This window comes from Symphalangus syndactylus, chromosome 24 (genome assembly GCF_028878055.3).
Source record: "Symphalangus syndactylus isolate Jambi chromosome 24, NHGRI_mSymSyn1-v2.1_pri, whole genome shotgun sequence".
Lineage (NCBI taxonomy): Eukaryota > Metazoa > Chordata > Mammalia > Primates > Hylobatidae > Symphalangus > Symphalangus syndactylus.
The window spans coordinates 45,190,904-45,216,902 of NC_072446.2; the positions used below are offsets into that span (position 1 = coordinate 45,190,904).

At 42.3% G+C, this 25,999-nt stretch overlaps 1 protein-coding gene across 8 annotated transcripts in view; it reads left to right on the forward strand.

The window, feature by feature from the left end:
- Positions 1-25,999, forward strand: part of PANK2 (pantothenate kinase 2) — a 34,764-nt gene that overhangs the window by 6,739 nt on the left and 2,026 nt on the right. For 4 of the 8 annotated variants that reach the window (XM_063633502.1, XM_063633504.1, XM_055266286.2 and 1 more), the window contains exons 2-6: positions 11,873-12,225; positions 14,512-14,765; positions 16,392-16,568; positions 20,902-21,025; positions 22,658-22,783. In XM_063633502.1, the coding sequence (XP_063489572.1) occupies positions 11,873-12,225; positions 14,512-14,765; positions 16,392-16,568; positions 20,902-21,025; positions 22,658-22,783 (1,034 nt within the window). Of the gene's footprint in view, positions 1-5,528; positions 5,596-11,872; positions 12,226-14,511; positions 14,766-16,391; positions 16,569-20,901; positions 21,026-22,657; positions 22,784-25,361; positions 25,457-25,999 lie in introns of those variants that run through there. The other 4 variants (XM_063633500.1, XM_055266289.2, XM_063633501.1 and 1 more) reach the window with 4 other exon arrangements.

The following is a 25,999-nucleotide window of genomic DNA, read 5'->3' on the forward strand; positions in this document are numbered from 1 at the left end:
AGGAGGAGGAAGATAGACTAGGCTATTGTAGAGCATCAGGCAATGAAAAGAATGGCTATTTTGATTATTTAAAAGAGCAGTGATGTTTTTTGGACTTGAAGTTTGTAGCCTTGTGAGCTTTTCTCAGGTTCATAATTTGGGGTATCTTTATCTTCAGGCACTGTTCAGGTAAGACTGACTGGGATATGAAAACTTTCTTTTCTAAATTGTGGCTTAAAGTTTGCTTTCTAAAAATGAAACCCATCTCAGTTTTTTAGTAGTCTGTTACATTTTATGTGTTTATATTTCCTGAATGTAGAATTTGTTGTTGAATCTGCTGATTTTACGATATGTGGTCTTTTATAAGTATCCAGTCCCTGAGTTTAAAACTATTTTGGGAATAAGAATAATTATTAAAGTACATCTTTTAATGTTAGGCCAAGATATTGCTTCCTAGAACAGCCTAGACATGGATTTGCGATGTTATTAACCATCTGTGGTCTGGTAAAAGTGTAGTTGATAATATTGGGAAATTGAGCACACTTTTAAAAGTAAACTGTGTATTTCTTTTTTTTTTTTTTTTTTTGAGACGGAGTCTTGCTCTGTTGCCCAGGCTGGAGTGCAGTGGTGCGATCTTGGCTCACTGCAAACTCCTTCTCCTGGGTTCACGCCCATTCTGCCTCAGCCTCCTGAGTAGCTGGGACTACAGGTGCCCGCCACCACGCCTGGCTAATTTTTTTTTTTTTTTTTTTTTGTATTTTTAGTAGAGATGGGGTTTCACCACGTTAGCCAGGATAGTCTCCATCTCCTGACCTTGTGATCTGCCTGCCTCGGCCTCCCGAAGTGCTGGGATTACAAGCGTGAGCCACCGTGCTCAGCCTACTGAACTATGTATTTCCCATTGGAAAGTGTGATGTTGTGAAATATATAATTGGTCTTTTGCCCATTTCCTGGCATACAACTCCTAAAATCCTTAGAAACTCCACAGTGATGTCCTTTCGTGTGCTAAGGAGTTAACTGATGGCTGGAAGCCTCTGGGACTTGGTCATGGAAAGAACGAGACAGGATTAGAGGGTTGGGACTTTCACTCATCCCCAGCCTCTGGGGAGGGGCGGGGGCTTGAAGGTTAAGTTGATCACCAGTGGCCAGTGATTTAATCAATTATACCTACTAACGAAGCCTCCATTAAAAACCCAGGAGGACAGGGTTTGGAGAGCTTCTGGATGGCCAAACAAGAGGTTCCAGGAGGGTGCAGTGCCCGAGAGCACAGAAGTTCCGTGTCCCTCCCCTATACTGTGTGCTATGCATCTCTTCCTCTGAATCTTTTGAAATATCTTTATAATAAACCAGTAAATGTGTTTCTTGGGTTCTGTGAGCCAGTCTAGCAAATTAATCCAAACCAAAGAGGGGTCACACGAACTCCAGCTTGAAGCCAGTTGATCAGAAGTTCTGGAGGCCCAGATTGGCGACTGGTGTCTGGCAGAGGTGTGGTGGAGGAGCAGTCTTGAGGGACTTAGCCCTCAACCTGTGGCATATGATGCTATCTCCAGGTAGATAGTGTTGGAATTGCATTGGAGGGCACCCAGCTGGTGTCTGCTGCAGAATTGGTTGCTTGCTTTGTGTATGGGCTCACAGAAGTCTTCTGTGTTCATCGTTGTTGTGGTGTGAGAGCAGAGGAAAATGTTTGTTTTTCCACACTCTTAAAGCATTTCAGTCATTGAGACCTATTATGGGACCTTGTGCTTTGCATATGTTTTGAAATGTGGCCTAAGTATAGGTTGTCTAGACTGAGTACCTTGGAGGTCTTAATATCAGGAAATATGTTAAGGGCTGTGAATAGACTGAAATATCTGAAAGTTAATGGCCAGGACTCACTCACTAGAAGGCGGGGGCCTTCTCTTATCAGTGAGATGAAGAATGGGATGATATAATAAAAGCTCTAGGCTGGGTGCGTTAGCTCACGTCTGTAATCTCAGTGCTTTGGGAGGCTGAGGCAGGTGGATCGCTTGAGCTCAGGAGTTTGAGACCAGCCCGGGCAACATGGTGAAACCTCGTCTCTACAAAAAATTAGCTGGTTGTGGTGGCCTGCACCTGTAGTCTAGCTACTTGGGAGGCTGAGGTGGGAGGATCACTTGAGCCAGGGAGGTTGAGGCTGCAGTGAGCCTGAGCCCAGTGATTGTACCACTGTACTCTAGCCTGGATGACAGAGTGAGACTGTGTCTCTCAAAAAAACAAAAACGAAAACAAAACTTGGGTGCAGTGGCTCACACCTATAATCCCAGCACTTTGGGAGGCCGAGGTGGGCGGATTAGTTGAGGTTACGAGTTCAAGACCAGCTTGGCCAACATAGTGAAACTGTCTCTACTAAAAATATAAAAACTATCTGGGCTTGGTGGTACGAGCCTGTAATCCCAGCTACTCGGGAGGCTGAGGCAGGAGAATCGCTTGAACAACTGGGAGGCGGAGGTTGCAGTGAGCTGAGTTCTGTCACTGCACTCCATCTGGGCAACAGAACGAGACTCCATCTCAAAAAAAAAATCCTCTTGGTTTTAATTGGTTATATTGGATTTTATTTTTTGGAATCTGTTGAGATAATCATGACTTTTTTTCCTTCGTCTTTCTAATTGGAATTTCTAATGTAAAAGCAATCGCTGTGTTACTGAGAAGAATCCCTTTTGGTCATGGCCTATTAATCTTACTGTACAACTAGATTCCATTTTTTATTTTATTATTTATTTATTTTGAGATGGAGTCTTTCTGTCACCCAGGCTGGAGTGCAGTGGCATGATCTTGGCTAACTGCAGTCTCCGCCTCCCGGGTTCAAGCAATTCTCCTGCCTCAGCCTCCCGAGTATCTGGGATTACAGGTGCCCACCACCACACCTGACTAATTTTTGTATTTTTAGTAGAGATGGGGTTTTGCTCTGTTGGCCAGACTGGTCTTGAACTCCTGACCTCAGGTCATCCACTCGCCTCGGCCTCCCAAAATGCTGGGATTATAGGCGTGAGCTACCTTGCCCTTAGGCTTTCTTGTTGAGTATATTTAATAAATATGTAAGGCTAGATGTTTCTGTTTAAGTACTACTTTGGGTATATCCTATTGGTTTCTATATATTGTATTCTCATTGTCATTCATTTAAAAATAAATTTTGTTTTGATTTCCTTTTTAATCCCAGAGTTAATAGTTTAAAAATTTCAAAGTAGATATATTTATTTCTTTGTCTGTTGGATTAATTTCTAATTTTGAAGTTTTGCAGTAAGTGAATGTGACTTGTTCTTTGGAATTTGAAGTTCTTTAAGCTAGTGCAGTTAATTTTTGTGAATGCTTTATGGGTTTTTAAAGGAATGTTTGTTTGCATGTTTTGTTTGTTTTGGGAAACAGTCTTGCTAGTCTTGAGTGTTTTTTTTTGTTTGTTTGTTTTAGGAAACAGACTTGCTGTTGCCTAGGCTGGAGTGCAGTGGTGCGACCTCGGCTCACTGCACCCTCTGCCTCCCAGGTTCAAGTGATTCTCCTGCCTTAGCCTCCCGAGTAGCTGAGATTACAGGTGCCCACCACTGCACCCGGCTAATTTTTTTTTTTTTTTTTTTTTTTTTTTTTTGAGACGGAGTCTCGCTCTGTCGCCCAGGCTGGAGTGCAGTGGCTCAATCTCGGCTCACTGCAAGCTCCGCCTCCCGGGTTCACGCCATTCTCCTGCCTCAGCCTCTCCGAGTAGCTGGGACTACAGGCGCCCGCCACCACGCCCGGCTAATTTTTTATATTTTTAGTAGAGACGGGGTTTCACCGTGGTCTCGATCTCCTGACCTCGTGATCCGCCCGCCTCGGCCTCCCAAAGTGCTGGGATTACAAGCGTGAGCCACCGCGCCCGGCCTAATTTTTTATATTTTTAGTAGAGACGGGGTTTCACCATCTTGGCCAGGCCGGTCTCGAACTCCTGACTTCGTGATCCGCCTGCCTCGGCCTCCCAACATGCTGGGATTACAGGCGTGGGCCAGTGTGCCTGGCCCATCGGTTGTACTTTTTATGCACATGAGAGAGTTTTTTTTTTTGTCCCTTCTTAATGCTTTTTTGTTTGTGTTGTTTGGTCTGCTAGTATTGTATCTGCTCGCTGTTAACATTTGCTTGATACAGTGGAGTAGCATTCTCCAGGCATTTATTTTAGTCATTTAAATTCAGGTGTATAAATTCAGCAAGTGAGTTAAGTGGATGGTGCCAGTGATTCTACCCAGTGTTTCCGTCAGTAACTATATGAGTGAATATAGGGATGAGAATGGTGAATCTCCTTTCCCCTGTAGGGAAAGGAAGGGGCAGTGACTGGAGGAGCACCTCTTATAATGTGAGCATAGCTCTTTGCCAAATGAAATACTGGTCTTGAAACAAGGTATGACCTTTACTGTACTATGGCTCTTAAATGTAAATCAGCTGCTCTATCTAGTATTCATCTCTAGTGAGGTGCTTAAGAGTGCTTAAGATTTTTATAATGTGTAATACTTTTGACTAAATGCCATTTTCATCTTTCAAAGCATTCAACTCCTCCTCATGATGTGACTCCATTGTGGGCGATTTACCATTTTTCCTTCAGATTACTTGTATAATCTTGTTTGAGGTGTCTTTTTACATCAACATATACTTGAATTTCTCCTTTTTTCTCCTAATTCCTGGTTAAGCTCACAGAATTTCCTCTTCAGTCTAGAGGAGAAATTTGACCTATTTGTGATTAGTGATAAGTGCATTCATTCCCATCATTATTTATTTATGTATTAAATTATTTTTAATTTTTTTTGAGATGAAGTCTTGCTCTGTCACCTAGGCTGGAATGGAGTGGCGTGATCTTGGCTCACTGCAACCTCTGCCTCCTGGGTTCAAGAGATTCTCCTGCCTCAGCCTACTGAGTAGCTGGGGTTACAGGTGTGCACCACCACACCTGGCTAATTTTTGTATTTTTAGTAGAGATGGGGTTTCATGATGTTGGCCAGGCTGGTCCCGAACTCCTGACCTCAAGTGATCCACCTGCCTTGGCCTCCCAGAGTGCTGGGATTACAGGCTTTATTATTTATTTATTTATTTATTTATTTATTTATTTATTTAAGAGACAGGATCTTGCTCTGCTGCCAGGCTGGAGTACAGTGGCTGTATCACAGCTCACTAGCCTCAAACTCCTGGGCTCAAGCGATCCTCCTGCCTCAGTCCCTGGAGTGAGGACTACAGGTGCATGTGATCATACCTAAATCTTTTTTTAGAGATGTGGTCTTGCTATGTTGTCCAGGCTGGTCTCCCAACCCCTGGCCTCAAGTGATCCACCCACCTTGGCCTCTCAAAGTGTTGGAATTACAGGCATGAGCCACCACACCTGGCTGTTTTGTATTTATTGTACTTTTCCCCATTTCTTGTCAGTTTTTTTGAAGTGATTGCTGTATTTTTTTTCTAATGTGAAAGTCATTTTTTTTTTCTCCTCTGGAGTTACCTCTAAATTTTGACACATTTAAACTATCACTTCTCTATTCTTGTGTAGAATTAATCAGAATCTATCTTTTCTTCCCTTTTCCAACAAGACAGAACTGCTGCTTTTCATTTCCTTCTCCCTTCTCTTCCCTCTTCGACTTCCTATGTCGAAATCATGTAAGTATTTTAGTTTCAGATTGCTTATTTTTGTAAAAGTCAGTACTTTTGTTTATTTCTTAAAGCTCTTGGATAAAAAAAGGTTTCTTAAAGCTCTTGGATGTTTTACAATTATGATGGCATTTGTCTACCAATTATGTTAGAAGGTCTTTGAATAGTAAAGTTGATCCCTTACACATGTGAAAATTGTTGTTGTACTCCCACTTGAAAGCTTATTTGGTTGGCTGGATACAATTTTCAAAATCATTTTCCTTATAACTTTGAAGCCAGTGCTCCGTTGTCTTCTGGCATCTGTGCTGCTGATGAAAAGTCTGATACTGACTTTTTATGTGATTTATGTATCTTTATAGGAATTCAGTTTTTTCCTTATGATATCTTGAAATTTCAATAGGATGTGTCTAAGTTGTCTTCCCCTTCTCTCCTGACTGATAAACACTGTTCAACACTTAGAGTAACCTGATGATTGGTATCTTCCCCCTCCCCAAGGAAATTTCTGGAACTCACATAAGATGTTGGTCTTTCTGGTTCTGTATTCTCTCCCTCTCTCTTTTTTTTTTTTTTTAATTAGAGACAGAGTCTCACTCTGTTACCCAGGCTGGAGTGCAGTGGCATGGTCATAACTTGCTACAACCTTGACCTCCTGGGCTCAAGCTATCCTCTCACTTCAACCTCTCAAGTAGCTGTGACTACAGGTGTGCGCCTGGCTAATTTTTATTATTTTTTATTCATTTTTTATTTTTGAGATGAAATCTCACTCTGTGGCCCAGACTGTAGTACAGTAGGGCAATCTCGGCTCAGTGCAACTTCCACCTCCCGGGTTCAAGCGATTTCTGGCCAATTTTTGTATTTTTAGTAGAGATGGGGTTTCATCATGTTGGCCTGGCTGGTCTCGAACTCCTGACCCCAAGTGATGCCCCCGACCTTGGCCTCCTAAAGTGCTAGGATTACAGGCATGAGCCACCGCACCTGGCCTAGTTTTTTTTTTTTTTTTTTTTTTTTAAAGTAGAGATGGGGTCTGGCTGTGTTGTCCTGGCTGATCTTGGACTCCTGGCTTCAAGTGATCCTCCCATCTCGGCCTCCCAAAATGTTAGGATTACAGGTGTGAGTCACCGTACCCAGCCAGGTTCCATTTTCTCTATATTGACTATATTGACCTTTCCTTCATATTTGAAAAGCATTTGGGGATAATCTGTTAATTTTGTTTTCCATTTGTTTTTTCTGTGCCCATTTTGCTGTTAAATATATCTGTCAAGTTTTATTTTAGCAATCATTTTTTCTCTTTTATGACAGTGTCTTTAATGTTGTAATTTACATACAATAAACTGCATCCATTTAAAATAGACAATTCCATGAGTTTTGACAGATGTGTATAGCCACACACACAACCTTTTTACCCCCAAACAAGAGTTGGGTTACCAGAGTTTTTCCCTCCCCCTGTGCAGTCCAGCCCCAGCTCTCAAGCCCATGATTTGCTTGCTTTCACATGGAAAAATGATTAGCTAGCCTTTTTTTTTTTTTGCCTTTTTGAGACGACGTCTCCCTCTGTTGCCCGGGCTGGAGTACAGTGGTGCAATCTCGGCTCATTGAAACCTCCTCCTCCTGGGCTCAAGTGATTCTCCTGCCTCAGCCTCCCGAGTAGCTGAGATTACAGGCATGCACTGCCACACTGGGCTAATTTTTGTATTTTTAGTAGAAACGAGGTTTTGCCATGTTGGCCAGTCTGGTCTTGAACTCCTGACCTCAGGTGATCCGCCCGCCTTGGCCTCCCAAAGTGCTGGGATTACAGGCATGAGCCACCACGCCCGGCTTTTTTTTTTTAAATTTTCCTTTTTTTTTTTTCTGAGACCGAGTTTTGCTCTTGTCGCCCAGGCTGTAGTGCAATGGCATGATCTCGGCTCACTGTAACCTCTGCCTCCTGGTTCAAGTGATTCTCCTGCCTCAGCCTTCCAAGTAGCTGGGATTACAGGCGTGTTCCACCACACCCAGCTAATTTTTTTTTTTTTTTTGAGATGGAGTCTTGCTCTGTTGCCCAGGCTGGAGTGCAGTGGTGTGATCTCGGCTCACTGCAGCCTCCATCTCCCGGGTTCAAGCGATTCTCCTGCCTCAGCTTCCTGAGTAGCTGGGATTAGAGGCATGTGCCACCATGCCCGGCTAATTTTTTTTATTTTTAGTAGAGACAGGGTTTCACCATGTTCATCAGGCTGATCTCGAACTCCTGACCTTGTGATCCGGCCGCCTCAGCCTCCCAAAAGTGTTGGGATTACAGGCGTGAGCCACTGCGCCCGGCCTAATTTTTGTATTTTTAGTACATATGTTTAGTACATACGTACATATTTCAGTACAATATGATTTCACCGTATTGGCCAGGCTGGTCTCGAACTCCTGACCTCAGGTGATCTGCTCGCCTCGGCCTCCCAAAGTGCTAGGATTACAGGCTTGAGCCATTGTGCCTGGCCAGTTTGCATTTTCAAAAGTTTCATATAAATGGAATAATACAGTATGTAGCCTTTTGTGCAAGGTTTCTTTTACTCACCCTGTTTTTGAGATTCATGAATATTAAGTATGTAGTAGTTTGTCCTTTTTTTTGGTTTTGAGAGCATTCTTTCCCACAATTAGGAAATTAACATGGACAAACTATATTTAAATTTTGCCAATTTTGGCTGGGCATGATGACTCAGGCCTGTATTCCCAGCACTTTGGGAAGCCAAAGTGGGAGGATTGCTTGAGGCCAGGAGTTGGAGACCAGCCTGGACAACACAGAGACCTTGTCTCTACAAAAAAGTAAAAAATTAGCTGGCATGGTTATGTTCCTGTAGTTGTAGTTACTTGGGATGCTGAGGCAGGAGGATTGCTTGAGCCCAGGAGTTCAAGGTTACAGTCAGTTGTGATTGAGCCATTGCACTGCAGCCTGGGCAACAGAGTGACACGCTGTCTCTAAAAATAAAAGGTGAAAAATAAATAGAAACAGTTTTGCATAGATTCTTTTGTACGTTGTGTATTTAGTTGTATATAATTTTATCGTGTTAATTTTTGCAACCACACACATTTGGCAATCGTTTTCCAATTTTTGATTTTTCTCTATGGTAGCTTTTTTTATGGATAAGATATGATTTTACCTCTGAGAATATTTTTGATTCTGTTTATTCCTGCAACTCTTTCTTCAGATATTTAGTTTCTCATTTTTGTAGTGTTTATTTCCCTTGTAGTTTTTCTAGCTTCTAAAAGTGATAATCTCTGGTTTGAGAATTCCTGTTCTTCTGCCAGTGGATTCAGTGTCTGTTTACCAGTTGGTCAGGATTGATTTTAAGGGAGGTATGAGATATGTGGCAAAATATGGGGTAAAATGTCTCCTTATTTCTTCTGGGTAATAGCCACCTGAGTGCCATCCTGATTCTGGGGCTCCAGTGCCTGTTTCCAGTGAAGACCTTGCTTCTGTCAGTTTTGGGGATAGAACATGGTTATTGGTAGAGGGAGTGGCCTGTCCACTTGTGCCAAACACATTTCCCCACCATCACTTGTGACTGCACCAGACCTGCTTTTGTTTCCCCATGGTAGCCACCCTAAACCTACAGCTTGGATAGAATACCCCTACATTCTCTCTCTCACCTTCATAGCTGATCCCTCCCAGTTTTAATAGCATTCCTCTTTTGAGGCTTATGTATGGTTATTGCCTCTGTAAACCTAGTTCTGCTGCTGCTATCTCTTGTTTCCCAGAATTATTTTAGAAAATAATATATCAATAAACCCACACCTTTTTCGTTTTTTTTTTGAGGTGGAGTTTTGCTCTGTCACCCAGGCTGTAGTGCAGTAGTACAATCTTGGCTCACTGAAGCCTCCACCTCCTGGGTTCAAGCAATTCTCCTGCCTCAGCCTCCTGAGTAGCTATGATTACAGGTGCCCGCCACCAGGCCTGGCTAATTTTGTATTTTTAGTAGAGATGGGGGTTTCACCATGTTGGCCAGGCTGGTCTTGAACTCCTGACCTCAGGTGATCTGCCCTCCTCATCCTCCCAAAGTGCTGGGATTACAGGTATGAGCCACCGCGCCTGGCCTAAACTCACATCTTTAGTAATTTCTAGGATTTAGATTGGGAGGGGAAGCATGTACAGATGCTCTTTGACTTATGATATTTATGCTACATTCCATAAACCCATCAGAAGTTCAAAATACTGTAAATCAGGCGGGGGCTCAGTGGTTCACACTTGTAATCTCAGCACTTTTGGGAGGCTGATGTGGGTGGATTGCTTGAGCCCAGGAGTTCAAGACCAGCCTGGCAACATGGGGAAACCCTGTTTCTACAAAAAATACAAAAATTAGCTGGGTGTGGTGGCATGCACCTGTAGTCCCAGCTGCTCAGGAGGCTGAGGTAGGAGGATTACTTGAGCCCAGGAGGCAGAGGTTGCAGTGAGCTGAGATTGTGGCGTTGCATTCTAGCCTGGGTGACAGTGAGACCTTACCTCAAAAAAGAGAAAAAAAAATATTGTAAGTCAAAATGCATTTAATATACCCAGCCTATTGAACATCATAGCTTAGCCAAACCTACCTTAAATGTGCTTAGAACACTTATATTAGCCTACAGTTGGGCAAAATCTTCTAGCATAAAGCTAGATGATTTAATAATGAATAATATAAAAGATAATTATTTTACAATAAAATGTCGAATATCTCTTGTAATTTATTGAATACTGTACTAAAAATAAAAAAACAATAAATACTTGAAGTAGAGTTTCTACTGAATGCTTACTGCACCATTGTAAATTTGAAAAATCATTACTTTGAGCCCTCATTGAATTGGGACCTTCCGTATGTCTGTGCAGTCCATTTTGATCCAGTCTCTTCAGGCCTTTTTTTTCTTTGAGACGGAGTCTCGCCCTGTCTCCAGGCTAGAGTGCAGTGGTGCGATCTCGGCTCACTGCAACCTCCGCCTCGTGAGTTCAAGAGATTCTTCTGCCTCAGCTTCCAGAGTAGCTGGGACTACAAGCGCACGCCACCACAGCCAGCTAATTTCTGTATTTTTAGTAGAGATGGTTTCACTGTGTTGGCCAGGATGATCTTGGTCTCTTGACCTTGTGATTCACCTGCCTTAGCCTCCCCAAGTGTTGGGATTACAGGCGTGAGCCTCCACACCTGGCCTTTTTTTATTTTTATTTATTTATTTTTTTGAGATGGAGCGTTGCTCTGTTGCCCAGGCTGGAGTGTAGTGGTATGATCTCGGCTCACTAAAGCCTCCACCTCCTGAGTTCAAGCGATTATCCTTCATCCTCCGGAGTGCTGGGATTACAGGCGCCCACCAGCATGCCTGGCTAATTTTTGTATTTTTAGTAGAGACAAGGTTTTACCATGTTGGCCAGACTGGTCTCGAATTCCTGACCTCAGATGATCCGCCTGCCTCGGCCTCCCAAAGTGTTGAAATTACAGGTGTGAGCCACCGCGCCCGGCCCTGCCTCCTCCTTCTTTTTTTTTTTTTTTTTGAGACAGAGCCTCACTCTTGTCACCCAGGCTGGAGTGCAGTGGTGTGATCTCAGCTCACTGCAGTCTCCACCTCCCAGATTGAAGCAGTTCTGTTTCAGATTCCTGAGTAGCTGGTACTACAGGTGCACGTCACTAGGCCTGGCTAATTTTTGTATTTTTAGTAGAGATGGGGTTTTACCATATTGGTCAGGCTGGTCTCAAACTTCTGACCTCAGGTGATCCACCCACCTTGGCCTCCCAAAGTGTTGAAATTACAGGTGTGAGCCACTGTGCTTGGCCTAAAGGACATTTTGGGAACCGGTGTTAACGTCTATTGAAACCTTTTATTTTTAGAATATCAGATTTTGAAAGATAAATTGACCATTGGAGGTTATATGTTACATAGGTTTGGAAATTTCCTGTTGCTAGTTTGCTGCTAAACCAGAACTCTGAAGTCTCAATGTTTTTTTTTTTAAGCCAGTAGGAAAGATAGATTTTCATTCCAAATCTTTGTTTTTCACAGTTGAGGCTTATGAGTAGTCATCTTGTTATTTTTAAAATACTTCATAGTGCAGTTTGGGCTTGTCTGACAGGATGGTTGGGTTGGCTCAATACTTTGATATTTTTCTTTTTCATCTTTGCCATAGTATTTTTTTTTTAAGTTATGCATCTAAATCAAGACAATCACATTTCTTTGCCCCAAAACCTTTTTGCTTAGAATTATGTTCTTTGGAAACCCTAGGGTTTGAAATAAGTTGCTACTGTGGTAAGTGTAAATTTAATTTTCAGAAAAAAGCTGATCTGACTTATTTTTCTTCCCCATTTAGTTTTTCCATGGTTTGGACTGGATATCGGTGGAACTCTGGTCAAGCTGGTTTATTTTGAACCCAAAGACATCACTGCTGAAGAAGAAGAGGAAGAAGTGGAAAGTCTTAAAAGCATTCGGAAGTACCTGACCTCCAATGTGGCTTATGGGTCTACAGGCATTCGGGACGTGCACCTCGAGCTGAAGGACCTGACTCTGTGTGGACGCAAAGGCAATCTGCACTTTATACGCTTTCCCACTCATGACATGCCTGCTTTTATTCAAATGGGCAGAGATAAAAACTTCTCGAGTCTCCACACTGTCTTTTGTGCCACTGGAGGTGGAGCGTACAAATTTGAGCAGGATTTTCTCACAGTATGCATTTTTTAGCTTATATACAATTTATGGTAATTTGATTGTTAAAAATAATGCCAGTAGCAAGTGGTGAAATAATTTCCATCTCTAATGGAACTTGAATTTTCTTGAGTCAAATGAAGATTAAAGGTACGCTAGTGATAGTCAGGAGTTAGCCATCTAGAGGTGGTTGTAGTATAGTTCAGATGTATGGATGACAATCAGAGCCACTAAAAGGGTAGCATTTTATTGTTCCTTTAGTATGAAAAATTAGGGCATCTGCTATACGTTGAGGAAGAAACTACCTAAAAGGAACATCATTAGATCGTGAACAATGAGATTGAAATATAATAAAAATCATTTCATGTCATAAAATTGTTTTCAATCTTGTCTACCACATAATTTCTCTTGTCTCCCTCAGTTGTTTGCTGGCATGTTCACTAACTGAAAAAATAAGGAACTCTGGTCAAAAGTGGTGTTTTCAGGCTCAGGGCTGGTCTGAGATGGGTGACCGCAGAGCCCTTCTCTCCCAGAATGCTTTCTGATGTGTTCTGTGCTGCACACTTAACTGGAGTCTCGCCACCATGTCTGGCCCCTGGGGAATGCTGCCAGGCGCTCTATCTTGCTTTTGTTGAGTGAACACTGGAGAACATTGTGAGCAAGGCCTTGAGGCTAGGTCCTTTCAGAGTGGGTGGTGGGGGTAGGCCGGAGAACTGACAAATGAATTGGCCAAGATCCTGACCTTCAGGGTGCAATACAGATTGAAAATGTCTTCAGTGACTGTTTTTCTATTGCTAAATGAGAATATTAGCCCGAAAGAGATTCTGCCTTTTTGTTTTGTTTTGTTTTTTTGAGATGGAGTTTTGTTCTTGTTCCCAGGCTGGAGTGCAATGGTATGATCTTGGCTCAACACAACCTCCACCTCTCGGGTTCAAGTGATTCTCCTGCCTCAGCCTCCCTAGTAGCTGGGATTACAGGCATGTGCCACCACGCCCGGCTAATTTTGTGTTTTTAGTAGAGACAGGGTTTCTCCATGTTGGTCAGGCTGGTCTCAAACTCCTGATCTCAGGTGATCTGCCTGCTTCAGCCTCCCAAAGTGCTGGGATTACAGGGATGAGTCACCTTGCCCGGCCCAGATTCTGCCTGTTATTCTGCATGTCTTTTAGTAGAGATGGGTTTCACCATGTTGTCCGGGCTGGTCTGGAACACCTGACCTCAAATGATCTGCCTGCCTCGGCCTCCCAAAGTGCTGGAATTACAGGTGTGAGCCACCGTGCCTGGCCTCAACTTTTTGACTAACATGCCTTGGAGTTCTTCCCACTTCAGAACATACAGATCCTCTTCTTTTTTTTTTTTTTGTTTTGAGACGGAGTCTCGCCCTGTCACCCAGGTTGGAGTGCAGTGGTGCGATCTCAGCTCACTGCAACCTCTGCCTCCCAGGTTGAAGAGATTCTTCTGCCTCAGCCTCTGGAGTAGCTGGGTTTACAGGCGTGTGCCACCATACCTGGCTAATTTTTTTTTTATCTTTAGTAGAGACTGTGTTTCACCATGTTGGCCAGGCTGATCTTGAACTCCTGACCTTGTGATCTGCCTGCTTCAGCCTCCCAAAGTGCTGGGATTACAGGCGTGAGCCACCATGCCCGGCCGATCCTCTTCATTTTTAGTTGCTATACAGTGCTCCATAATATGAATAATAATTTAGTCATTCCTTTATTATTTAAATGGAATTAATTGATTATGAAACAGTTCAAATTTTGACTGCTAAAATTCCCTTCCCTCCCAAGAGGCTGTAGCTAGTTTAGATAGTGAAAAAAATCTTACCTTCTAACTGGATACTTTCAGCCTTTTGGCTTCAGTTTGTTAAATAATGTGTGGCCTCTTTTGATACTGCTCCAAAGCCTTGAGATGGTCCTCTGTCACCGTCCTTGTGGCTCCCGCCCTGTGTCACGAGGTGGTTTCTGATAGTGCTGTGGCCTGAGCTGCGCATCAGCCCCATTGTGCCTGTAAGCAGAGATCTGAATTTCTGCTTGAAGGTTGATCAGTGCGGGGTTTTTTTTTTTTTGGTCACACTTATTCAGCTGTTGCAGTAATTTCTATGTAGAGTGTATTTGGGTCTGTAGTAGCAGGAGTCTGTCTCAGCACTCTGTCCCTAGGTTTGCTCCTAAATCTGTTCTGTAAGGCATGCACAAATAATACACATCTGTGAGTGCACTTTAATGGTTTGTTTCACGTAGTGGGGATATTGAATGGAATTTTTGTTTCTGTTGGCTTACTAAAAAGTCTGAGTACATTCTTATTTCATTACAGATAGGTGATCTTCAGCTTTGCAAACTGGATGAACTAGATTGCTTGATAAAAGGAATTTTATACATTGACTCAGTTGGATTCAATGGACGGTCACAGTGCTATTACTTTGAAAACCCTGCTGATTCTGAAAAGTGTCAGAAGTTACCATTTGATTTGAAAAATCCGTATCCTCTGCTTCTGGTGAACATTGGCTCAGGGGTTAGCATCTTAGCAGTATATTCCAAAGATAATTACAAACGGGTCACAGGTACTAGGTAAGTTGTATATAAAACTCATTGTTTATTCTTAGTATCTTAACGGGCTGAGTTTTCAGTTATTACATACAACTACACCTTCAAGAACCTGTTAGGTGGAAGTGTTTCTGGATTATGCAAACAAATGTTTCTCTTTGAAAATTCTGATTTTATGACCTAGTTTTCTTTAATCTCTACTGTTGAGGATTTATTATCCTAGGTGTTTCTTAAAAGATCACATCAGCAGACTCATTGTAGCCCTTGCCCTCAGATAGTTTATGGTGTGCATACACAAAGCAGCTAAAGTTATTAGGCAGCATCTGTAAGGAGAAGGCATGGGAAAGGACCTGGCTTTGAAACCTGTGTAAATTTCATGCTCCTACACACGTGTGTGTGTAGAATAATGATTTATTCTACAAATGTGATTTAGAAGTTGATATGTACTGATCAGTAGAAAAATTATTGAGGGAAGGTAGTATGAAAAGAGAGGATTAGCCGGGCCTGGTGGCTTATGCCTGTAATCCCAGCACTTTGGGAGGCCGGGGCGGGTGGATCACGAGGTCAGGAGTTCAAGACCAGCCTGGCCAACATGGTGAAACCCCATCTCTACTAAAAATACAAAAATTAGCCGGGTGCAGTGGCAGGCGCCTGTGAATCCCAGCTACTCGAGAGGCTGAGACAGGGGAATCACTTGAACCCGGGAGGTGGAGGTTGCAGTGAGCTGAGATCGTGCCGCTGCACTCCAGCCTGGGTGACAGAATGAGACTCCGTCTCAAAAAAAAAGAAAGAAAAAGAAAGGAGAGGATTAGGGCCAGGCACGGCAGCTCATGCCTGTAATCCCAGCACTTTGGGAGGCCGAGGCAGGCGGATCACCTGAGGTCGGGAGTTCGAGACCAGCCTGGCCAACATGGAGAAACCCTGTCTCTACTAAAAATACAAAATTAGCCGGGCATGGGGGTACATACCTGTAATCCCATATACTTGGGAGGCTGAGGCAGAAAAATCACTTGAACCAGGAGGCAGAGATTGTGGTGAGCCGAGATTGTGCCATTGCCTGGGCAAGAAGAGCTAAACTCTATCTCAAAAAAAAAAAGAGAGGGTTAGATGGAAGAAGAGAATGTTTTGGCTTAAGGGTCAGAGGTCACTTCAGGAAAAACAGGGATCTAGGGATTGGGATAAACAATTTTTTTAAAAAACAGTTGTGATTTAAATAGTGGAGTAATTTTTTTGTGACAAAACACGTTGCAGGAGGAGTATGATTGGGGGTGCACTGATAAGCCAGGGTGACAAGGTGCTTGGATGAGAATGACTCAGGGAATGTACTTGGAGAGGGAAAGGGAGGAGGTGTTAGCATGGCCCCAGGCGTGTCGAGCTAATTTGCACCTGAGGCTCTTCATACTTGGCAGACAGCCAGACTGCACTGGGGACATGGGCCCTGTGTTTTGCACTTTGCATGTGGGCTCACATGCATATGTGCCTTAAAGGTGTATATTAGGCACCTTATCTTTTCACAGACTTGTTTCCTACCAATGGCATTTGCATGATTGGGTTGGATATGTGAATATGGTTTTGGGGTTCATAAATGTTAACTTCCTATTCTTATTTTTAAAAGTGTTATAATACTGTGTTAATTGTTTTTAATCATAGTCTTGGAGGAGGAACTTTTTTTGGTCTCTGCTGTCTTCTTACTGGCTGTACCACTTTTGAAGAAGCTCTTGAAATGGCATCTCGTGGAGATAGCACCAAAGTGGATAAACTAGTACGAGATATTTATGGAGGGGACTATGAGAGGTTTGGACTGCCAGGCTGGGCTGTGGCTTCAAGGTAAGGGGGCATGTGTGTTGTAAGAAATACAGGCAGGCCGGGCGCGGTGGCTCATGCCTATAATCTCAAAACTTTGAGAGGCCGAGACGGGCAGATCACGAGGTCAGGAGTTCGAGACCAGCCTGGCCAACATAGTGTGACCCTGTCTCTACTAAAAATACAAAAATTAGCTAGGCATGGTGATGCGTGCCTGTAGACCCAGCTACTTGGGAGGCTGAGGCAGGAGAATCACTTGAACCCTGGAGGTGGAGGTTGGGGTGAGCTGAGATCATGCCACTTCACTCCAGCCTGGGTGTCGGGTGATGGAGTGAGACTGGGTCTTAAAAAAAAAAAAAAGAACAGACATAAAATAATAATATTGGGCATATTTTTTAAAAAAGCTCTATTGAGATATAATTTACGTACTATAAAGTCGCCTGTTTAAAGTGTGCAATTTAGTGGTTTCTAGTGTATTTACAGGATTGTGCAACCATCACTGTAATCCCAATTTTAGGACATTTTTATCATCCTAGAAAGAAACCTTGTATTCATTAGCTACCACTCTCCATTCCCCCCACAGCCCCTGCCAAGCAGTAATTTATTTTCTGTCTCTGTAGGTTTGCCTCTTCTGAACATTTCATATAAGTGGTATCATACAGTATATAATCTTTTGTGATTACTTCTTCATTTAGCATAATGTTTTCAAACATTCACATTACAGTGCGAATCAGTACTTTATTCCTTTTTATTGCCAAATAATATTTTTTTTTTCTGAGACGGAGTTTCGCTCTTTTTGCCCAGGCTGGAGTGCAGTGGCGTGATCTCGGCTCACTGCAACCCCCACCTCCCAGGTTCAAGCAATTCTCCTGCCTCAGCCTCCTGCGTAGCTGGGATTACAGGCATGCGCCACCAAGCCTGGCTAATTTTGTATTTTTTAGTAGAGAAAGGATTTCTCCATGTTGGCCATGCAGGTCTCAAACTCAAGAGATCTGCCCGCCTCGGCCTCCCAAAGTGCTAGGATTACAGGCGTGGGCCACTGTGCCCGACTGCCACATAATATTTCATTACGTGGATAATACATTTTATCCATTTATTGGTTGACGAACATTTGGGTTGTTTCCATTTTTTGGTTATAATGTTGAACATTTATGTGTAAGTCTTTGTATGTATGAACATATATACACATACATATATATACACATATATATGTATTTTTTTTTTTTTTTTTTTTGAGATGGAGTCTCGCTCTGTTGCCCAGGCTGGAGTGCAGTGGTGTGATCTCGGCTCACTGCAAGCTCTGCCTCCCGGGTTCACGCCATTCTCCTGCTTCAGCTTCCCAAGTAGCTGGGACTACAGGTGCCTGCCACCATGCCCGGCTAATTTTTTTGTATTTTTAGCAGAGATGGGGTTTCACTGCGTTAGCCAGGATGGTCTTGATCTGCTGACCTCTTGATCCGCCCGCCTTGGCCTCCCAAAGGGCTAGGATTACAGGCATGAGCCACTGCGCCTGGCCTACACATATATTTCTAATTCTGTTGGGTGTATACCTGAGTAGAATTGCTGAGTCATACGGTAACTTAATGTTTAATCTTTTGAGGAACTGCTACTCTGTTTTCCAAAGTGGCAGTCCCGTTTTACAATCTTAGCAGTTTATGAGCATTTATATTTCTTGTCAACACTTGTTATTGTCTGTCTTCTTGGTTTTAGTTGTCTTAATAGGAGTGAAGTGATACCCTGTAGTGTTTTTATTTTTTAAGAGGCAGGGTCTCGCCCTGTTGCCCACATGAGAGTGCAGTGTTGCCATCATAGCTCACTGCAGCTTTGATCTCCTGGGCTCAGGTGTTTCTCCTGCCTCAGTCTCCTGAGTCACTAGGACTACAGCTGTGCACTGCCTTGCCTAATTTATTTTTTGTAGAGATAGGGTCTTGCTATGTTGCCTAGGCTGTCCTGGCCTCAAGTGATCCTCCCACCTTGGCTTCCCAACATGTTGGGATTACAGTCGTGCGCCATCACTGCTGGCTGAACATCTTTTTTGTGTGTGTGGCAGGGTCTCTCTCTGTTGCCCAGGCTGGAGTGCAGTGACACCATCTTATCTCACTGAAACCTCTACCCCCTGGGTTTAAGTGATTCTCCTGCTTCACCTCGTAAGTAGCTGGGATTACAGGCACACCTGTAAATTATGCCAACATGCCTTGCTAATTTCTGTATTTTTAGTAGAGATGGGGTTTGGCCATGTTGGCCAGGCTGGTCAGGCTGGTCTCAAACTCCTGACCTCAAGTGATCCACCTACCTTGGCCTCCCAAAGTGCTGGAATTACAGGTGTGAGCCACCGTGCCCAGCCCGAACATCTTTTCATGTGTTTACTGGCCATCTATTTGTAGTCTTTGGATAAATATCTGCTCAAGTCTATTGCTAAGTTTTTAGTTGGATTGTCTTTTTATTATTGAGTTCTGGATACAAGTCCCTTATTAGATACATAATTTGCAAATGTTTTGTCCCATTTTGTTAGTTGTCTTTTCACTTCTTTGATGGTGTCCTTTGCAGCATGGAAATTTTAAATTTTGATGAAGTTAATCTTATCTATCTTCTGTCACTTGTGCTTTTGGTGTTATATGTAAGAAATCTAAGATCATGAAAAATTGCCCAATTTAAGATCATGAAGAATTGTTTATTTTCTTTTAAGAGTTTTATAATTTTAGCTCATTTTTTTTTTTTTTTTTTTTTTTTTTGGGATGGAGTCTTGCTCTGTCACCAGGCTGGAGTGCGGTGGCGCGATCTCGGCTCACTACAACCTCCACCTCCTGGGTTCAAGCGATTCTCCTGCTTCAGCCTCCCGAGTAGCTGGGACTACAGTACGTGCCACCACGCCCAGCTAATTTTTGTATTTTTAGTAGAGACAGGGTTTTCACCATATTGTCCAGGATGGTCTTGATCTCTTGACCTCGTGATCCGCCGCCTTGGCCTCCCAAAGTGTTGGGATTACAGGCGTGAGCCACTGCGCCCGGCAGTTTTAGCTCTTATATTTAGCTCTTATATTTGATCCATTTTGAGTAAGTTTTTGTGTATGGTGTGAGGTAGAGCTCCAAGTTCATTTCTTTTGCATGTGGATATCCAGTTGTCCTAGTACCATTTGTTGAAAAGATGATTCTTTCCCTGTTAAATTCTCTTGGCCCCTTTGTCAAAAATCAGTTTACCATAGATGTCTGGGTTTATTCCTGGACTCTTAAGTTCTGTTCCACTGATATATATGTCTGTTTTTATGCCAGTACCGTACTGCCTTGATAGTGTAGCTTTGTATTAAGTTCTGAAGTAAGAAAGTGCGGGTCATCCAACTTGTTCTTTTTTCGAGATTATTTTGGCTATTCTGGGTACCTTGAGAATATGAATTTTATGGTTAACTTGGCAAGGTCTGTAAATAAGACAACTGGGATTTTAATAGAGATTACATTGAATCTTTTGGCTAATTTGGAGAGTATTGCCATCCTAATACAAAGTCTTCTGATCCAAATAGATGGAATGTCTTTCCATTTATTTAGATCTTTGCTTTCTTTAAACAGTGTTTTGTAGATTTTATTGTACAGGTGTTATACTTTTGTTAGATACATCCGTAAGTGTTTTATTCTCTGATGCTATTATAAATGAAACCATTGTCTCCATTTTGAGATTGTTTAGAAGTACAATTGTTTTTCGTATATTGGGGCACATGGCTTTTACTAATAGAAAAATCACATATATACATGCTTGTTTATGAAGTTTAGGCACTTGGTAAATGCTGTTGATTTTCTGTTTGTAACATTGGTTCGTTGGTCATCACTTCCTTTTCTGATTGAAAAATTATTGTAGCAGTTCTGCTGGGCATGTGCTTTGAAGTACTTTATCTTCTAGGAAAACCTGAAATTCTTAAGCAGCTCACTCTGGGACTCAGCTGTCTGTGCTTTACTGTGTTCTGATAGAGCAGTTTACCAGATGTGCATGTGACCATCTGAGTGGAACAGCTGTGCAGTTGAGACGAATTGCTGTTAGAGGTATTGTCCTGGAACTGTCTGGTTGCAGCAGCAATGGTGCCTTCCAGTACAGCTGATGAGATTCTAACTGAATGTGTGAATATCTGGTATCAAAGCTAGATTTCAGTAGAAACCACAGGGAAAGCTGTCTGCTCATTTAGAATGTTTGAGGGCTCTGTTTGAAGTTTGCATTTCTCTTTGAGCAGATGTTCCATTGCAAAATAAAAGGTTTGAAGATTTCAACAATGTTGCCCTAAAAGCTAATTTTATTTCAATAAAGTAACATTCAAGTTCTGTTGGGCTTTGTTGCCGTTGGTTTAGCAATGGGATTTTTTTTTCCCCCATCACAGCTTTGGAAACATGATGAGCAAGGAGAAGCGAGAGGCTGTGAGTAAAGAGGACCTTGCCAGAGCGACTTTGATCACCATCACCAACAACATTGGCTCAATAGCAAGAATGTGTGCCCTTAATGAAGTAAGGGGACATGGATTTCTTTAATTGCTCTAAGGAAAATACTGAACTTAAGTGGGCCCCATCACATGTCTGTTTTCTCAGAACAGTGCCTAAATGTAGTCATTTGGGGTGGGGTTTGTTTTAGCACGAACTTAAAACTCTTCAAATACAGATTAATCTTCTTTTTTTTTTGTTTTTTTGTTTTTTACTGAAGATAAACATTGCTACTTGTCTAGAGATAAAATGACATCTTTTGAGGAGAAAGTAGAGGAAGAGTGGAAGGTAGCCAATGTTCCAGATATTGGGGACTGTTGGGAGTGATGATGGATAATGATGCTGCATGTAGACTCCACACTCACTGCTGAGCTCTAGAGGCCCTAGGGAGGAATCCGGAGGAGGTCACTGAAGCTGGGAGAAGACTGAGCAGGCCGAGGAGTGCCCTCCTTGGCTCCCCCACCTCAGCAGAGCTGCGTCTTTGTGCTTTCAGCTTCTTTACAGTGCTGCCTTGTAGCATTCAGGTCAAGCAGCATTGTACAGGGCTATGAAAGAACCAAGAATGGACTGCCCGTGGGGAAAGAGGATCTAGGATCCAGTTGGTACAGCTTATGGCTTGTCCCTGTGTGTACAGTTGTTAAATTATTCTTTTATTTTTATTTTTAAGAAGTTATTCTTTAGATAATATAGGCATGTAGCTTAAAAGGAAACCTCAAAAGGCACAAAGGATTTGTCTCATTTTAAATTAAAAAAATACTGTATCAGCATCAAGTAATTAAACATTTGTTTGAATATCATAACTTCTTTTTTCTGTATTGTATGTTCCCCTTCCTGTGCTTATGTATTTTCAGAAATTTTAGTTGGTGTGCATACCACAATTTGTATTTTGTACTTAAATATACATTTTTGTGGTTGTATATTTATTTGATCAAGTTCTTTTATATCAAATAACACAGAGCTTGGCATTTGGTTGCTTGCTCATAACTCGGCAGTAAGCATTTTTAAGCATTAAGTTATTCTTTGGTTGAATTTTATTCTTGATATGGGGCTTAGGAGTGAGATTTCTGGTCTACAGAAATGATCATGCTCATGAATTTTGACGTTTATCGTCATGCTTTGCACAAGGGCTGTGCCAATTTAGATCATCTTTAGTGGTGAATGAGTGGATTAATTTTACTACAACTACTGATGGTGGTGGTGGAATTTCAGTTGCTTTTTTTTGCGAGGTTAATAGGTCTAAAATTTTACTTTTGTTTGACTAGTGGTTTGAATTTTTCCCTGCCTGTTGTTGCTTGTATACTTTGCCTGTTTGTGTCACTGTCCTTCTCTTGGATTGGAGTCATACTGTTTTTTTTTGTTTGTTTGTTTTAACTTATCTGTATAAAACATTGTATTCAAAACTAGTTATTGTTGGTCAGATTTAATACAAATATTTTTCCTAATCTGTTTTCCTCTCCTGTGACATTATCTAGCATGCTTTGCAGTGGGTTCGGAGTTGTCTGGGGATCAAGTTTAAGTAGCCCTGGACCAACTGGACTAAATTTGATCAGAAGTCAAATTGTTCCTAAAAGCTATGCACATGGTGCTCTATTTGGGGTAGCTTTTATGAGAAAATAGAAATTAAGATGACAACTAATTGCCTTTTTTTGGTGTGCTCAGAACATTAACCAGGTGGTATTTGTTGGAAATTTCTTGAGAATTAATACGATCGCCATGCGACTTTTGGCATATGCTTTGGATTATTGGTCCAAGGGGCAGTTGAAAGCACTTTTTTCGGAACACGAGGTAAGCTGACTTGTTCCTTGTGATATATTATGTACACAGAGGGCTTGTGGGTCACACTGTCATGGAACTTGAGGTAGAGGGTGGAGGTGAAATGGGCTGCAGTGTTTCTTTTGTTTTTTGTTTGTTTGAGATGGAGTCTCGCTCTGTCACCTAGGCTGGAGTGCGTGGCGCACAGTCTTGGGGCTCACTGCAGCCTCCGCCTCCTGGGTTCAAGCAATCCTCCCACCTCAGTCTCTTAAGTAGCTGGGATTACAAGCGTGCGCCACCACACCCTGCTAATTTTTGTACTTTCAGTAGAGATGGGGTTTCACCATGTTGGCCAAGCTCCTCTGGTCTCAAACTCCTGACCTTAAGTGATCTGCCAGCCTCAGCCTCCCAAAGTTCCAGGATTACAGGTGTGAGCCACTGTGCCTGAACTTTTTTGGTAGTTTAACTTTGTAACATTTGAAAGCTGTTTCTTCCCTGATACTAATACAAGGTAAATTTTTGGTTAATTGTAAGCTTGAGGAATTTTAGAGAAAAACCCTTGATGAACATTCCCCTATATTTCTGATGCCGTATTTTTGTCTGAACTATCCTTTATATTTTTTCTATTGCACTGACTGTGCCATTACTCTGGGTTCTGGTTTTTTCATTTTTTTCAGTGCCAGTTTTTATATATTGTTGTAATTCTTGTGCCAGTTATTCAAGATGCATGTTGTAAAAATGAATAGATCAGTAAACCTCTCAGACTAGAACCATACTATCATAAGAACTTAAGTACAATTGTAGACAGGCTGGAAATTATGAAATGGAAAAGAATCAAATTGCTCAACCTCATAGCCTGTCTTGGAAAGCACTCTTATTTTTCTTGTTTGGGGAAAAAGAAGCAGAGGTATGGAAAGGCGGGTAGGGGTTCTTTCTTCCCTTGGTTGTGGGGCAGTTGAACTATTCTTTCAACTGTTCTTGGACTTTAGATACTGTTACTACGAACATTTTTCAGAATTGTATTGCATATTTAGTTTAACAGTCTATATGAATTAAAGGAAATCAAAGTCCAGATAATAGCACAGATTTGAAGTGCTAGAGATTACTTTTTCCTTTAAAGTCACTTTAAGTTTTTCTTTTTAAATTGCTTTAGTTCACAGTTGAAGTCCAAAGTACACAAATCCCCATATCAAAAAGCTTAAAATTGAAGTCATCTAACTTAGTTTTAAAATTCTAACATTACTGTATTTGTAAACCAGCACCGAATTGCCATTAAATTTCTTACAGTTCATAATGTTTCTGTATACATCTTTTTTTGTGATCTCTGACTTATTTTATTTTGCTTTATATTAGAATTTTTAAAACTTGAATGTTAGATCTTTTTCTGCTTTATTTCTGCCTCTTGTTTAACCTTTTCCTAGGTAGAACATGGAGATTAGTTTTTTTTTTTTTTTTTTTGAGACGGAGTCTTGCTCTGTTGCCCAGGCTGGAGTGCAGTGGCGCGATCTTGGCTCACTGCAAGCTCCGCCTCCCGGGTTCATGCCATTCTCCTGCCTCAGCCTCTCCGAGTAGCTGAGACTACAGGCGCCCGCCACCACACCCGGCTAATTTTTTGTATTTTTAGTAGAGACGGGGTTTCACCGTGGTCTCGATCTCCTGACCTCATAATCCGCCCGCCTCGGCCTCCCAAAGTGCTGGGATTACAAGTGTGAGCCACCGCGCCCGGCCTGGAGATTAGTTTTTTAAGTTAACCCTAAAAAAAAAAAAACAGGCTGGGTGTGGTACCTCACGTCTGTAATCCCAGCACTTTGGGAGGCTGAGATGGGCAGATCACCTAAGGTCAGGAGACCAGCCTGGCCAACTATGGTCAACATGGCAAAAGCCTGTCTCTACTAAAAATACAAAAATTAGCTGGACGCAATGGTGGGTGCCTATAATCCCAGCTACTCGGGAGGCTGAGACAGGAGAATCTCTTGAATCTGGGAGGCGGAGGTTGCAGTGAGCTGAGATCACACCACTGTACTACAGCCTGGGCAACAGATCGAGACTCTGTCTCAAAAACAAAAACAAAAACAAAAAACAACAACAAAACAAAAACACCAAACAGGCCAGGCGCAGCAGCTCACGCCTCTAATCCCAGCACTTTGGGAGGCCGAGGTGGGCAGATCACGAGGTCAGGAGTTCAAGACCAGCCTGACCAACATGGAGAAGCCCTGTCTCTACGGAAAATACAAAAAGTAGCTGGACATGGTGGCACATACCTGTAATCCCAGCTACTTGGGAGGCTGAGGTGGGAAAATCGCTTGAACCCGGGAGGCAGAGGTTGCAGTGAGCCGAGATCGCACCACTGCACTCCAGCCTGGGCAACAAGAGCGAAACTCCATCTCAAAACAAAAAACAAAACACCAAACCGATACCGTCATAATAGTTATAAGCCTTCGTGAAATTCTTGGTTGCATTTTGTCCTTATTGCTCGCTGACTTTGTTTTTCCCACTGGTTAGCTTTGCTGGTCCATTTGTCCCTGTGTTTTCCATTTGCATTCAGGCCTTTGACTCTTGTGTTCATTTCTGCCCTTGTGGAACTTTGATGATTATTATTTTTTTATTTAAGTTCTAGGGTACCTGTGCACAACGTGCAGGTTTGTTACATATGTATACATGCGCCATGTTGGTGTGCTGCACCCATTAACTCGTCATTTACATTAGGTATGTCTCCTAATGCTATCCCTCCCCCGTCCCCCCACCCCATGACAGGCCCCGGTGTGTGATGTTCTCCTTCCTGTGTCCAAGTGTTCTCATTGTTCAGTTCAGAACTTTGATTATTTTAGCCTCTCTGAGCCTTGAAATATTTTCTTGCCCTCACATTGAAGTCACTTTAACTTTTGTTGTGAAAGCGTCTTATAGATTCTCTCAAGCCTTTCCTCTTTCATCCTTTATTCTCATCTTAGCACGTTGTAGTTTATAAGCACCTGTTTCTGTTTTGATAGTAGCATCCTAGTCTTCAGTGGACCTCCCTCTCTCTCTCTCTCTCTCTATATATATATATAATGGTTTTTATCTTCTAAATTTTAATTATAAAATAAAAGGTACAGAAAGCTACCTAAAACAAACTGTATAGTGAACTATTAAGACAAACAGCCTTGCCTCTGTATTTCAGCTGTGCCCTGTCCTGTAGCTGCTGGCCACCTCACGTCACAGATTGGTGTGGCTGCCTTTATTTTATTTATACACACCAAAACCAAAGATGGT